The sequence below is a fragment of the Macrotis lagotis genome, chromosome 2, assembly GCF_037893015.1.
Source record: "Macrotis lagotis isolate mMagLag1 chromosome 2, bilby.v1.9.chrom.fasta, whole genome shotgun sequence".
NCBI lineage: Eukaryota > Metazoa > Chordata > Mammalia > Peramelemorphia > Peramelidae > Macrotis > Macrotis lagotis.
In genome coordinates, this window is record NC_133659.1 from 249,792,222 (window position 1) to 249,809,201 (window position 16,980).

General features: G+C 34.3%; 1 protein-coding gene across 1 annotated transcript in view; it reads left to right on the forward strand.

Moving 5' to 3' along the window:
• KLHL42 (kelch like family member 42) overlaps window positions 1-16,190 on the forward strand; it is a 40,454-nt gene extending 24,264 nt beyond the window's left edge. Inside the window, exon 3 of the mRNA XM_074225699.1 lies at window positions 4,645-16,190. Coding sequence (XP_074081800.1) covers window positions 4,645-5,096 — 452 coding nt within the window. The 3' untranslated portion in view covers window positions 5,097-16,190. The remainder of the gene's footprint in view (window positions 1-4,644) is intronic.
• The last annotated feature ends 790 nt before the right edge of the window (window positions 16,191-16,980 follow it).

Here is a 16,980-nt window from a genome sequence, read left to right on the forward strand (position 1 = left end):
GACTAATTAGTATAACAAAGCTGGAAATTAAGTTGGAGCCAGGTTATGAAGGGATTTTAGTGCCAAAACACAATTTGCATTTACTCTTAGGGAAAGTAGGGAGCCAGTGTCATTTATGTGAGTAGTGAGAAAGGGACTGATGCAGGATATGTTATGGTTGTAGAATTGACAAGACTAGGCAACTGATTAATTATGAGTTGAAAGATAGGGAAGATTTTAGGAATACCCTGAGTCTGTATGACTGGAAAAATGGTGATGCCCATGATTGAAATAGGGAGGGTAAATGGAATATGGCATTATAGAGATTCTAGGAATACATATAAATTTGGGAGTAATTTGTATAGAGATGATCATTAAAACCATGAAAATTGATGAAGTCACCCAGGGACATTATAGAAAAAAGAGAGAAGAGAATCTAGGATAGAAGGGGTTCACCTAAAATTATTGACAGCATTATCACTTTCATCACTGCTTCTCCTCAAATTCCATTGTAGACAGCCTTGAGCCCAAGAACCCTGGAAATAGTACTCTCTCCTCCCCTTAACCCCTATCCAAGACTACTGGTCCTGCTACCAGCCATTGTTTAGATAGCCATTGTTTAGAGATTTGCATCCTAAGAACCATGACTCCTTTCTCTGATTAAATAAGCCTGGGGATACAAATATAAGCAAAAAGAGTGAGACTTCCCATCTTCAAGGAGCTTATATTCTAAAGAAGAAGATAGTGCATAAGAAGGAACTAAAAAGTTGGTGCCAAGTCAGGAAAGTGAGTCATGGATGGTCTAGCTGGACCTCACCACTTTGAGAAAGAAATCAAAGGAATGAAGTGGAGAAAACAACTGAAGCAAGTCTGGATAGTGAGGCAGTGAAGAAGGTTAGGCCTTTTTTTCAAATTGGAGATTCTTGGTGAAACTCACCAGTGGGAGAATATTTCCTTTATCAATTGCAATTTTTATTGTATCTAATATTTTATTTATGCTTCTTTACATTTGCTTGCTCTCCTCTTTTCAATCAAATAAATAAAAAACAAAAAAAAATGAAAAATTAAGGGCGGGTTGTGGGGGCAGCTAGGGGGCACAGTGGATAGAGCACTGACCCTGGAGTTTAGAAGACCTAAGTTCAAATTTGGCCTCAGACATTTATCAGTTGTGTGACCTTGTACAAGTCACTTAACCTGATTGCCTCTAAAAAAAGAAAAAAAGCAAGTCAGAAAGACATATGAACTGATGTAGAATACAATAAGAACTAGGAGAACAGTTTAGAGGAGGATCAAGATGATGTAAATATATCTTTGAGGTTCAGAACTCTGAACCATACAGTGACCAACCATGATTTCAGAAGGCCTCTTTACAGAGAGGTGATAGATTGGAGATGCAGAATGAGACATCCATTTTCATGTATTCCCAATGCTTTGATCTCTTTTGCTTGACTCATCTTATTTAAGACAATGGGGATTGGTGACTTAGTTGGAATTAAGAAGAAAAAGAAAAGAGGGTCAGTAAAGAAGAAAAGAATGCACAGGGGGAAAAAACACAGGAACAAAATGGCAATTTTGTTACTTTTAAAATAGTTTTTATAAACAGAATGCAATAATAGTATGTGACAGAAGCTCATTGTTTCAAATAAAATCCTCTTTATATATATAAAATATTGGAATGTTTGTGTTGATTGTATTCATAATGAAGAGAAAAACTGGAATTCATGGTAACATTTGTCTTTGGCATGGCAGTTTTTCGGATATCTAGACCAAACAATAGCTGTAAAGTCAGATCATTCTGACAAGTACAGACAATCAAGTTCCAGATTGTTTATTTAAACTAATTTTCAATCTGAGGCAGGTCAATACTCTCATAAATAAGGAGAGCCAGGTGGCTGGAAAGTAAGTGGTTGGACTCCAACTGTCTTTGCTGGTTCTAGGATATCAATGTTATTGTCCTCAGGGTGTTCTCCACTTCTGGGTTCCTTAACCCCTTTTAGCTTGACATTGAGCAACACAGAGGCTCCATTGCGGGAATACCCTTCCCATACTAATAAGATCCTGAGGTTCCTTAGGGAGTAGAATAAATGATGAAGCTACAGAGTTGAGGGATTTCTAACATTAAGGAGATTTTGATGTTGTATTCTAGGCTAAGTAAGCTGCAATTAGCTAATTAAAATTGATAGTATGTGGGTCTGTACCTTGAACAAAAATAGGAGAAATTGTTCTTAGAGATCTTTGAGCAACACAATAGAATCATTTAACAGTGTTATTATTGAGTTATTTTAGTGGTGTCCAAATCTTTGTGACCCCATTTGGAGTTTTCTTGGCAGAGAAACTGGAGTGATTTACCATTTCTTTCTTCAGCTCAAAACTGAAGCAAATAGGGTAAAGTGACTTGCCTAGAGACACGCTTCTCTATTAAGTGTCTGAGACCAAATTTGAACGCAGGAAGATGAGTTTTCCTGATTCCAGTCCCAGCACTCTATCTGCTGTGCCAGGAAACATTAATGGGCCCAGTTAGGTTCTGCTTCTTAGTTTGTTCCTAGTTCTTGTTTGTAGAATGTCAACTTTATGGAATTATTTAATATTTAGCTGCTTTATTGAACCTAGTTTCTTCCTGATTGCTATTTTCAAAATGTGCCCTCAATATCATTTTATCTGCAAGTAGGAATAATTTTATGCAATGTTTAGATCTTTAATATTTCTATATTTATGTACAATACTAGTGATGAATAGAGTGGTCCTTTGCCACTGTTTCTACCAGGGAAGCACTTAATGTTTCTGCATTACAAATAATATTAGCTATTGGCATAATATATATATGCTTTTGATTGTATTGAAGAAGGCTCTTCTATGTTTATGCTTGTTAGAGCTTTTAACATGAGTATTATATTTTGTCAAAAACTTTTCTTGCATTTATTAAAATAATCATGTTTGTTATTTTTAATGGATTGTAACATGAATTATGCCTACAAATTAATGTTGAACCACTTTTAAACCCATCTCATTCAGAGTTTTTGGCCTTTGGTAGTTCATAAATGGCTTGCTTTATTTCTTTTGCTGAGTTTGGGTTAAGATTTCTATTTCTTGTTTTGTTACTTTGGGTATTTTTATCTATATATGTGCATATATATTATATATTTAACAATTACCTTTGAATTCCGAGTTTTGCTGTGTATAATTGTATATAAAGTTTTCTGATAATTTTATTTATTATTCTTCTCCTTTTTATTTCATAATTAATTTAATTAATAATTCATTTATTTTATAATTAATCATATAATTGTTGGTTGGTTCTGTAATACTTTTCAAATTTCTCTATTTTTATGATTTTTAGCATTCTTTCCTTTGTGAATATCTTTGGGTTGCTAATTAATTTTTCTAGTCTTTAAAATTAGATGCTGAATTAATTAATGCTTTCTTCAGTTTTATAAATTTAAGTTTTTGGAGAAACAAATTTTCTTCTGAGGATTGATTTAGTTTTGAAAATATAATTAACAATCTTTATTATACATATAATTAACATAATCTTTACTATACTATTATTCTTTGTCACCTATTCTTTATTCAGGATGTCATTCCTCAGTCTCCCAGGAGCAACTTGGAGATATAGTAGATAAAGCCTTGGTGCTAGGAGGATCAGAGTTCGAATCCAGCCTCAGACTCTTAACATTTATCTGTGTGGTCTTGGACAAGTCACTTAACCCTGATTTCCTTTCATAAAGGGCCATCTCCAGTTGTCAGGATTCATGTCTGGCTACTAGAAATTGAGACTGGTGACTTAGTACTGCCCTGCCCTCTCCCACTCAAATCCAGTTCATGTACTTGTCTAGCATCATTTCCCCTGATGTCAAGGTCTTTTTCCAGACCATAGGACAAACATCAACATCCTTAGTCTTCATTTAGATCTGTATCTTTTATTAATTATTATTTACATTATTTCTAAAGAATATATTTTATTTATGCTTCTTTACTTTTGCTTTTGATTCCTTTATGCCCACATTATGATCAGTTTTTGTAAAGGTACTATGGGTTTCTGAGAAATATATTATTTTAAAATGTTTCTATTCATTAGTTACCATAAAATATTAGTCAAATATAATTTTCTTTTTTTTTTAATTTCTTTTTTAGGTTTTTGCAAGGCAAATGGGGTTAAATGGATTTCCAAAAGCCACACAGCTAATTATTAAGTGTCTGAGGCTGGCTTTGCCTGGGCTCTATCCACTGTGCCACCTAGCCGCCCCAGTATAATTTTCTTAACAATTCTTCTTCCACTTTATAGTTTCCTTTATCTTAAAGATTTGTCTAGTTCTGAGAGGGGAATAGCATTTCCTTATACTTTTTAGCTGGAGATATTTAGGTTTTTTTTTTTAGTTTTTTTTTTTTTTGCAAGGCAAATGGGGTTAAGTGGCTTGCCCAAGGCCACACGGCTAGGTAATTATTAAGTGTCTGAAACTAGATTTGAACCCAGGTACTCCTGACTCCAAGGCTGGTGCTTTATCCACTGTGCCACCTAGCTGCCCCTAGCTGGAGATATTTAAACTCAATAATAAACTTAATAGGTTTGCCCTGTTACTTAAAATGCTTCGTAGAGAAATGGGAATGAATGTGTGTGGTAAGCAATATTTATAATATTTACAATTTGACTTTTTCTTTTATTTTTAGACAGGAACATGAACATTTTGCAGTACTGTCCCTCATCTGATGCTTGGACTGTTTTTGAAGTATGTGATGTCCACATTCGAAAACAACAGATGCTGTCTGTAGAAGAGACCATCTACTTGGTGGGAGGTTATTTACATGAACTTAGACCCAACAAAAGAACCAGTCAAAGTGAGGACCTGTTAACTGTGCTATCTTACAATACAATTACTCGTGAATGGCTCTATCTCAAGGAGAACTCCTCCAAATCAGGTCTTAACTTGACTTGCACACTTCATAATGATGGAATCTACATTATGAGCAGAGACATTACTCTAGCAACTAGCTCGGAACATAAGGTTTATCTCAAGTATAATATCTTTTCAGAGAGCTGGGAGCCATTTAGGCATTTTCCAACTTTTGGACAGAACTTATTGATTTGTTCTTTGTATTTGCCCAGTGAAACAGAAATATGACTGCATTTAATTTAGACTTTTAGAATATTGAAAGAACCTAATTAGAAAAAGTTAGATCCCCTTACAAAGAAACTTGGTCTTTGCCCAAGGAGATAATGCCAGCTACATTAGGTTACATATTTAGCATTTATAAATAACTCACTCCTTGAACTTATTTTACTACTTTGCAAGATTTGTGACTTTAATGGTATCAGATATTCTCTCCACCAACACTGATAATCCATACCTTAGTAAATAAGTTTTCATTAGTTGCTTTGGCCAAAAAATTTATCACCAACTTCTAAATAGCATAAAAGGCAAACTGTGAGTAACTCTGAACTTAAATGGAATGCTAGACAATGCTAGACAATGCACCATATCTACCTACACCTGATATTCAAAGCTGTGTTAATCCTTTGAGTGATGTTAATCCTTTGATTGAATTGGAGATTTCTTGAGTTCTGTCTTTTGGTTTTTGTTTTTGTAAGGTAATGGGGTTTAGCGACTTGCCCAAGGTCACAAAGCTAAGTAAGTGTCTGAGGTCACATTTGAACTCAGGTCCTCTCAAATCCAGAGTTGGTGCTCAATGCACTGCACCACCTAGCTGTCCCTTAGGTAATCTTTAACAAGCATTTTTTAAGCATTTATTCTGTGGGGTTATAATACAAAAAGTGAAAGAGTATCCTAATTAGATAGTGAACTTCTTGAGGGCAGAGACTTTCTTTGTACCTGCCTGTGGTTGCCATGGCAGTGTCCGATAGAGGACTGGATATTCCCTGGTCTAGGACCTCATTCTAGAACTTTCATTTAAGTGAATTTTATTAAGAGGAAGGAGGAAAGAGAGTTGATTCAAGATTGGGTATAATTAGGTATAAACCTGAACATATCCATACTGAAAGACATTACATACTTGTAATGGTAGTTTTTTTGAGTCATTTACCCCAGTAAAGGGTTTTCCAGCATTACCAGAGACCCCTGAAGGGAGACTAACATCCCTATCAGTCACAATTACATGCCAAGAAGAGCTTTAGATTCAGACTTCATTAAAGGATAACATGGGGGGGTGGCGTAGTGGCATAGTGGCATAGTGGATAAAGCACTGGCCTTGGAGTCAGGAGTACCTGGGTTCAAATCCGGTCTCAGACACTTACTAATTACCTAGCTGTGTGGCCTTGGGCAAGCCACTTAACCCCATTTGCCTTGCAAAAAAAAACCTAAAAAAAAAAAGGATAACATGGGAGCATCATTCTTCTTGGTCAATAATAGTTTTCTATTGCTGGTCTACCATCACCAAGTTTGCCGTTCAGAGAATATCACTATTAACAGATGAAAGTTCAGGTATTTAAAGTGGAATAATTAGCTTACATCATTATTAAATCACCGTACCTTAGTAGGATTTGTTTTTTTGGAAATGGAAAGGGGGTATGTTCCAATTTTGAAACAGTGAAGTCAATGATATGACTTTGTGATAATCAGGAAAATAAAGATGGTACTTTTCACATATTTACATATGTGAAGACACTTTGGGGGCATTACCACTACTAGACTTTGAACCTCTCTGACATAATTTCTAAGAACCCAGAGTAATACTTTAGTGGAGGCTTATTTGAAGTAATTACTTGGAAAAAAAAAGAGACCACCATTTTAAACTTCAGTGGAACATTTCCTGAAAGTATTTTTTATCCAAACATGATCTCTATCATCTAATATATTTTAAGGAATGGGGCTAACAAACAATGACTAGCTGCATGTTTTTTGCTTAAGGACCAAAGTCAATGAATAACATAAATGACATAACATTTAAATTCTTCTTACGGTTTCTGAAATATTAATATCTAGGAATAACAACAATTTTGACATTTTAACCATCCTATTTAAATAATTCCATTCAATAAGAAATTATTGATTGCTTCATTTGTACCAGGGGCTTTGCTAACTTCAGAAAACAAAGGCAAAAAAGAAATTGTCCCAGCCATCAAGCACATTAAGTGAAAGATTTTTTCATATAGTTGGAGAAGGAAATGGCAAACCACTCCAGTGTCTTTGCAAAGAAAACACAAATGGGTTGCAGAGAGTAGGACTTGACTGAAAAAACACAACAAAAATTCATATAGTCCCTCAAACAGCCAGTCTATAAACAGCCTGCTTCTAAAATTCTTCATTCTATTCTTTGGGTCTTTTTTGTTGTTTGTTTATTTTTTTACAACTATGAATTCTATTTAAAGTAATGTATTTTTTTTTTTGGTTTCATTCACAATTGTAAAATCTTGCCTATCAGAAAAATTGTATCCTAAGTTGATTTTTATTTTAAAATAAAAGTGAATTTATAAAATTAGGGTTTATGTGTTTGAACTTTGCCCTTATATTTAAAAACATGAGAGAAGGGGGGGAAAACTCCAAATTAAAAAAAAATACTTGCCTTGAAATCTTATCCTTTTTTTTAGTGTGGTTGATCTTATTTTAAAGTTAAAAAAAAACCCCTAGCAATCTGATGTGTAATTCAGGCAGCTTGATGATTTGACCCTTTTCTCTTAATTGATTCTTTATTCTTGTTGGCTAAAGTGAGGACAGCTGTAAAACAAATATACCCTTGAAAAGTAGAGAGGAAGCAGTTGAATAAAAATAATAGTCTCTAGTGGTGTTTGCAGAAATAGGAAAGGTGCTAAATTCTTGCCTTGGTTATCTCAGATGGAACATAACTTAGTTTAATCAGATTCCTAGACATTTATTTTTTCTGTGAGAATTCAATTATAATTTTAAACTTCAGCCAAGGATAGCTCAACATTCTCAAAAATTAGACTACATATGCGTGGTTTTTTTTTATGTAAACTGGATTTTGATTGACTAAAGACCTTGAGTAAGATTGTCCTTTGACACTTTGTAAGGGAAGCAATAAATTAATAGTACAGTGATTGTATAGATAACCACTATCCCTTGCCTTCACAGATAAAACAGCTGTGACTTATTTTAAGAAAATTCAATTATATCTGTAAAATATTTGAGAATCAGTCTATCTACCAAAGTACAGATACAGTTAATCTTTAAAGAAATAAAGTATGACTTAAGTAAGTGGAGAGATATTTAGTGTTCCTGGCTAGACCACGGCAATATAATGTATTTGATCAAACTGTCTAAATCATTTTATAGATGTAGTGCTATAGCCATCAAAATACCAAGAGGATACTTGATAGGAATAAAGAAAATAAACATTTTGAGGAATGAAGTCTAGAATTCAAGGGAAATTTTTTAAAAAAGTAAAAATGAAGGGGAAATAGCACTACCAAATCAAAAGTTGCACTATAAAGTAGCAGTAATAATAATAATAATAATAATAATAATAATAATAATAATTAAAAAAAACAACTGATACTGGTTAAAAAATAGAAAAGTAGGTCAATAGAACAGCTGCACTAAGAAGGGAATTAGAAACATTTGAGCTCAACTCATTTTTTGATAAACCAGAGAATATAAATTGGGGAAGAATTGATAACTGCTGAAAGTTGGAAGAAATGACAAAAATTAGTTTTAAACCAGTGTTTATAAGATATACCTCAATAGGTTCAAAATGGTTACATGAGCTGTATATTAAAAGACACCAATAAGTAAATTAGAAGAGACTAGATCATAAAGCTTTCACAGGAGTGTCTAGGAAAAAAATCTTAATGGGAAGAGAGCTAGAGGCCTTCACAAAATACAATAATAGCTTATTCTGGTGCATGAAATGAAAAAGGTTTTGTGTGAACAGAATCAATATGATAAGAATAAGATGGGAAATGGATGAGTGGGAAAAATCCTTACAACAGACATCTCTTGAAAAGGATCTGAGAAACAAGATACATAGAGAACAAACATACATAAGACTAAAAACTATTCCCTATGAATAATTGGACAAAGGATGTGAATGAATGATTTTCAGAAGATTTGTAAACTATAACAACCAAATCACTAATTAAAAAGAAAATGCAAATTAAGAGTTTTGAAGTTTCACTTCATACCCAGAAAATTGGCAAAAATGATAGAAGATAACAATAGTCAGTGTTGAGCTTTGTGGAAAGACAAGTATGTACTGTTGGTAGAGTATTGAATTGGTTAAGCAGTTTTGGAAAGTTATGCTGAGTAAGTTACTAAAACTTACATTTTCTTTGACCTAGAGATACCACTGCTTGATATATAGCTTAAAGAGGTCAGAAATAGAAAAGTGTTGGAAATAAGGAAAATACCTATTAATTAGTGTAATGGCTAAGTCAAATAGAATCCATAAATGTTCATTTATTGACAATACATGTTTATTAAGCATGGTACTAAATAAATAAATAAATGCGATTAAAATATTATTTTATTGGAAAAGTGACAAATGAAGACTGGAGAAGCATGGGAAAACTAATATGAAATAGTGCAAATTGAAATACAATCAGGGAACTAATACAGAATAACTATAAACAATGTAAATTGAAACAAAAATTCAAAACTGAATTTTGTGTGATTATATTGACCATTTTTGGTTCCAAAGAAGAGATGTAACAATAACTCTTCCTGTGTTCTTTGCTGAGGTGGGAGTCACATTTCATATAATGTTGACTTGGCTGTTTTGTTGACTAGTTTTGTTAAATTTTTTCCTTTTTCCCAAATCTTTTCTTTAACAGTTGGTTCACTTGCTAGGTAATATAAAAACAAAACTTAAAAATTAAAAACCCCTTGTCATTATAAATTCACAAAACAAATTAGTCATGGGAAGATGAGGGGAATTGTTTACAAAAGATTTTTTTCAATATGTAAAAGGTTTTGCTGCATAGTTCCTTTATACAAAAAGTTCTAGTATGTGTGAAACATAGTATTATTCACAAAATTTAATTTTTTAGAAGTGATATATTTATATATTCATTTTGGAAAAGAACTTGAATCATTATAACTTATCAGAGAATCCCCTTCGCAGTCTGAGAGACAAACTTCAGTTCCTTTTTTCCACAAGTGATTCCTTCTTAGGACTCTAGCTTGTATGCTTGAACATGATATATCTTTGACTCTTAAATTGGCCCACTGCTTAACTGAAAAACTATTAAAATTTTTCCATTTAGAGTTCTCTTGAGTTTGTTTAATTAAACTGTTTGGTTAGCCAAAGAAGCAATTCCCTTTATAATCCAATTAAAGAAGGATTTTCCCTGTGAAGGGATCACAGCATGTGTAGTGGTCTTTTCCTGTACAAAAGGAAGATAGATGATTACTCTTGGTTAAAGCTTGGTAGTATAATAAAAAAGACAATACTTCCTAAATTAATTTATAAATTTTAGTGTCAAACTAGATAAAATTATAGGATAATTTATCTGAAAGAACAAAATATCAAGAATTTCAAAGGAGAGAATGAAAAAAAGTCAGGTGTTAGGAACTGTTGTGTGTGAGAATACTGTAAATTATCATCACTTGGTGCCTTTGTCAGAACCTTGTTTTGCTAAGTGCCAGGGGAGTGGGGGTGGATTAGGGTCTGGGAAGGATATTTAAGCACTTTTATTCTGTTGAATAAATGGAGCACTTGGAGATCTTGATGGAGTACTTGTCTTTTTCCAGCCCCCCCCCCCCCCAGGCTTGCCTGGGGAAGATTGAGGGAGTCCAGAAGTGGGACTCAACAGTAAGAGTCCAGGAAAGGGACTCAACAAGAAGGGGCCTAGGAGTGCCAGATTTCAAAATATGTTACAAAGCAGTCATCAATGAAATGTGTAAAATATGTACAAGAAAACAGAAGGAAGCTCAGATAAGCAGAGGGATGGTGATACTATTATGTTAATTTTAACATTAAAATTTTAAAAACTCCAGAATAACAAGGACTGCTGATTTGCCGATTTGCCTAGCAGGCCTAGATAGAAAGGGGGGGAAGTAAGGTGGGAATGTGGTGAAGTGGGTAGGTGATTATGGGGGGAACCAGTTATCTGTTTTCCTTGTGTAAGGAAAAGTCTTCTATACTCCACTGTAGCCAATCAACAAGGTTGTTTTTTAAATGTAGGAACAAGTACATTTACTACTCACCAGGCACTGTGGTGGGAAGTGGATTACATAGAATCATCCTTTTCTTCCATTGAATATGGAAATGTTCATGTCTGTCAGTGATTTTTTTTAGAATAGTATAGAAATATATTTTTTTAAATCTAGAGGCATTTCCCTGGCTTGCATGCATGGAATTTTTCAAGTACTTGTGTGGACTTTTTTCAGTCCTCAGAGACAAAGGATCCAACTTTGACTTAAGCAGTAAAGAGAGTAGAGTTCCAAGGGTTGAAACAATAACCTGAGTTTCTACAAGGCTACTTTCAATTATTTAAACCATAACTTGCTTTTAGAGATGCATGCTCTCTCCTCCCTCTCTTATTTAGTTTCAACAAGAAGTTACATTGGTAGTTGGGAGTCTCACTTCTGGACTCCCTCAATCTCCCCAGGCAAACATTGGAAGGGCAGGAGACAAGGATGACAAAGGAGACAAGTACTCCATCAAGATCTCCAGAATATCCTCCCCAGACCCTAATCCATTTCACTCCCGTGGCACTTAGCAAAACAAGGTTCTGATGCTCAAAGGCACCAGGTGATGATAATTTACAATGCTCCCATACATAACAGTTCCCAACAGGTAGGGATACTTGAACAATGAATACTGGTAAACTCTTTTGGAAAACTTTTGGATGAAAGGGTGACATGTAGGAGAAGCTGTCAATGAGGAAGGATCCATAGATCATAACTTTGGAACTCTGGGGCTTCCCTTGCTAATAATATTTAAAGTCGATGCCTGATGAGTTAAAACCTTGTCCTGGGTCAACTTATTTAACAAAGTACAGAGTAAAAAATTTTTACTGCTTACTGGGGGAAGGGAATACACTTTTCTTAAGCTATCCACATACCCCAAAGTAAATGTTCTAAGTCTTTTTGGGTTCTTGATAGAGCACTGTGAAAGGAAGGCAGGATCATAACTTGGGGGAAATAAAGAGGAGCCAGAATGATGATTTGGGAGCTATGTTGTATAAGGGATTTCTGTTCAGGTGTGGGCCTCTGAGGTCCCTTCCAGTTCTCAGTCTGTGAGTCTGCAAACAACATGTCTGTGGGTACCTCTTAGTGTCCAGTCTCCTCCACAGGTCCAAGTTCTGCTAGTTGGAAGGACTAGAGGCTAGAGAGAAGCACTGTAGCTCAGGTGGTTTGTGGTCAGAGGTATTTTTCCTTTTAAATCTGTCTGGTAGACGGGGCAGTGTGTTTGCCTGTCTTGTTTTACCTAACACTCTAAAAGGCAATTATTTTGGGAGCCAAGAAAAGTGTTCGCTGAAAGGATGGGGGTGGGAGGGTACTGAAGCTTGTTTTAGAAACTTTATAAACCTACTATACAGGGTTGCTCATTTAAATGGGCTCTGTTACATTAAATGGGGCCTATTCTGACTTGGCCTGCCTGAATAATGTGGTGAAGTTTAACGCTTTCCATGTGGCTGGGGGAGCAGGGTAGATGAATTGTGCTTTTCTGCATGAGTAGTCACACCTGTGATTTATGACTTTTAAGTGAAATACAGGTTTCTTTCCTCCTGAACACCTGTAGTTTGCAGCATTCCTTAGATAACGATTCTGAAACCAGATGCCAGGTATCCAATCAGATAATTAGGGAAGTAACTCTAATGATTCTTGGAATCTCTCTTGCTGTAGCATAGCATCTTTCCATTCCAATAGTTACTAATTTAGCATAGACTCTGATCTTCTCTCCTTTGGACAATTGCAGGAAGCTTGTATATTTGTATTCCCTTCCTCCAGCTGTTCTCTCCAGTTTATCATTTACACAGTTGCCAAAATGATTCTCCTAAGGCAGAAGTCAAGCCATATCATACCATTGTAAAAGAAACTTCAGAGGTTCTTTGTTGCCTCTCTAGGCTCACTTATAAACTACTCTGCTTGGATATAAAGTCCTTCAAAATCTGTATTTAGTCTCTCTTTCCAAAATTGTTTACTTAATGGTCAAACATAGGAGGTACTTAATAAAAGCTAGTTGACTGAATATTTACTGTTCCCAATAGAGGACATTTCAGTTCACACTTTCATGCTGTCCTTAATAACTTAGAATTGTTCATCTTCCGTTCTTGAAATTTCGGCCTCCTTCAGGGTTCGACTCAAATGCCACCTCCTTCAAGATCCCTTCAACTTCAAGATCCCTTCAACTTCAAGATCCCAAATTATCAAGTGTTATATTTACTTATTTATTAATACCTTGTTTACTGCCACTATAATGTCAGACCTTTGAGGATAAGGACAGTTTTAATTTTTGTTTTTGTGTTAATAGGGTCTAGAAGGTGATTTTCACATAGTAAGCACTTAATAAATTATTGTTGAATTGAAGAAGCTGCCCTTAAGTATTGTACCCATTGAAATAGCATTTCCTCAGTAATATGTAATAGTATTTCCTGAGGTAGTATGGTATATGGATAGAGTTGGAATCAGAAAGTCCTTGGTTTTGAATCCACTTCATACATTTTTTTAAAATTACGGCAATGGGTTAAGTGATTTACCCAAGGTCACACAGCTAGGTAATTATTAAATGTCTGAGGTCGAATTTGAACTCAGGTCCTCCTGACTCCAGGGCCAGTGCTCTACTCACTGTGCCACCTAGCTGTCCCACTTCATACACTTTCTATGTGATGCTGGGTATAATAGTCACATAAGCTCTTTGATTCTCAATTTTCTCATCTGTAAAATGGGGATAGTAATGTCCTTTTACCCACAGGTTGGTTGTAAGGATCAAATGAAATAATGCATGTAAAATATTTTAAAAAAAACTTAAATATGGCTATCAGTTAATTTTATCTCATAAACCAATTTAGTCAGTTTTTTTTATCATGTTCCTGACTCTCATTAAGACTTCATACTAAATGGTTATATAATATCAACAAAACGAATCTATAAATTCTATGAGGAAAAAAACCAATATATCTGAGGGCAAAGTTGCTGTTTTTGTTCACCTTATGTACCGAAGAAGGAGTTTGGGAAACATCACACTCCTGGCCTAGTGCCATTATGTAGTAGTTATGGGGGACTTCAGTTATGTATATGTCAGTCGGAGGTTTTTCTCTGGTGGATTGGCTAACAATTTTTTAGCTTGCCTTAATGATTATTTTATCCTTAAAGAAATGGAAGAAATCAACAGGAGCATGTATATCAGAAGATGGAAATCAGGAGATGTAATGGACAAGGATGAAAAGAAATATTTGGTTAGAACCTTGGGAAAAAATGGTTTTAGGAGTATTGAAGCTTAGAAAGTGCTGGGGCTGATGAAGAAGAATGCTAAGAATAACAAAAAGGCCTTTTAATTTGTACTAAAAAGATGAGAAAAAAGGTAAGGACTATTGTTCACAGTAAATGGGACAATGATAGAAAAGAAAAGGAAATACAAAACATCACATTGCATAACTAATAATTATGGTTCTTTTTTTTTCTTCCAAAGAAACTTTATAAAAATGGCTAATAGGGAGTTTTTACCCAAAATAAGTAAGGATACAGAGAATACCTATTGGTCCTTGATGAGTTCACTGGCCATGGTAAATAAAGGATTATTGCAAAAGCAGCATTGGAAAAAGTGGACAGAATAATTGATATCTTTACAATTAAAAGATTAGATAAAGTAGTCTCAGATTGGTTCTTCTATTAAAGAATGGGATGCAAAGATCAAGCTGGTATTTTTTTCTCATTGCATTAAAACATTTTTAAAAAAATTTTTGTTTTTTTCAATGAACAGAAATCTATTTTCTCTTCACTTATTCTCACCCCAAATGGAAGATGCAAAAAACCCCAAAACTTTTGTAACAAATATGCATAGTAAAGCAAAACAAATTCTGATATTGTCCATGAACATATCTCACCTTCATATAGTCCATCTTTCAGTAGGTGAACAGCATGTTTCTAAAATTGTGGTTGTTCATTTTGTTGATCTTTAATTGTGTGTCTTTACAATAATGTTGTTTGTTAAATTGTATAAATTCTTCTACTGGTTCTGTTCACTTCTTTCTGTATCCGACTGGTTTTTAAAAATTTATACTTCGTATAAGTCATTAGGGAAGTAAGTGGAAACCTGAGTCTGATTATACCTGTGTAAAAAAGTTTATTTCTCACATTTTGCAAGGAAACAAACTCTCTACCTATCTCTCACTCTCTCACTATTTGTCTCTCTAAAACATTTATTTTTTTATTTTGTTAAACCATCCCTCTTAGTAACTTCAATTCTATTCAGCATTAAAAACAAACAAAAAATTAAGCCCTTAATACATACATTCATTGTCATACAGAACAAATTCTCACATTAACCATGTTCCAAATTGTATGTGTGTCTCTGCATTTTAAGTTCATCACTTGCCTCAAGACTTCATCACCCTACTTCATTTTCACAGGCCTTATATACTATGCCACATAGCTGCCAATAGGGAGGGATTGAAGGGAGGTAGAGAATTTGGAAACCAGCATTTTTTTAAAAATGAACTTTAGGGGCAGTAGGGGGCACAGTGAATAGAGCACCAGCAGTGGAAGTCAGGAGGACTTGAGTTCAAATGTGGCCTCAGGCATTTACTAATTACCCAGCTGTGTGACCTTGGGTAAGTCATTTAACCCCATTGCCTTGCAAAAATCTAAAAAAAAAATGAACTTAAAAAATACATTTATTTATAAAAATTTGAAATTTACCTGCTGCAAGAAGCTTTTCTTGATCCTTCTTCACATTAACACTTTCACTCTGAGGTTGTCTCTAATTTATCCTGTATTTATCTCCTTTGTGCATATTTGTGTGTGCTCCTTGGGAAGAACAGGAACTATTTTTGTCTTTTTCACTTTGATACTTAATAAATGTCATCGACTTGTTTACTCTCTTGTGGAAAATGAATGGTATTTTTATCCTAATTCTTCTGAACTTGCAATTTATTGTTGTATTGCTCAAAGTTCCAAGGTCTTTTAAATTTGATTTTCTCTATAATAATATTATTGCATAAATTGATTGCCTGGTTCTGCTCAGTTTGCTTTGTTCATAGCAGTCTTTTTAGTTTCCTCTGAAACTTCCCCCTGCATTATTTCTGTTCCATTATATTCACATACTGTAGTTTGTTTAGCCATTCCCCAATAAAAGGACACCCTCAGTTTCAGATTTTTGGGCTTTTGTTAAAAGTGTTGCTCTGAATATTTTTATACATATAAGCCCTTTCCTTCTTTCTTTTATTTCTTTTGGAATATAGTCCCAGTAGTGGTATAGCTGAGTTAAAGATATAAACATTTTAATAATTTTTAGGTGATAGTTCCAACTTTTAGGGGAACTATGCATTTCAGAATTGGCTGAACCCAATTCAAAGAGGACCTGTTACACTTATTGGTACTCCCCCCTCCAATAATTGCTGCTTTCCTCTTTTGTCATATTTGACCATCTGATGTATATGACATGGAACATCAAAATTCTTTTATTTGAATTTCTCTAATTATTTAGTGACATAGAGCATTTTTCATGGTTGTTGGTAGCTTGGATTTTTCCCTTTGAAAATTATTCATGTTCTCTGACCATTTATTTATTGGGAAGTGACCTTTATTCTTATGAATTTGAATCTGTTCCTTATGGTTCCTCATATAGTTTGGAAATTAGACTTTTCTACTACTGCAAAGATTTGTTCTACCTATCAGTTTCCTTTATAATTTCAATTATTGTTTGGCTTGTGCAAAAATTTTTGAATTTCATATAATCAAAAATTTTCATTTTATCTTGTGTGGTCCTATCACTTATTTAGTTATGAACTCTTTCCCTATCTTTATGACTAAAATGTATTTTTTTTCTTTCTCCTCTAATTTGTTTAAGATGTGACCTTTTATATCCAGGTAATATAATCCATTTTTGAGTTTATCTTGGAATATGGTGTGAGGTGTTAGTCTAAAC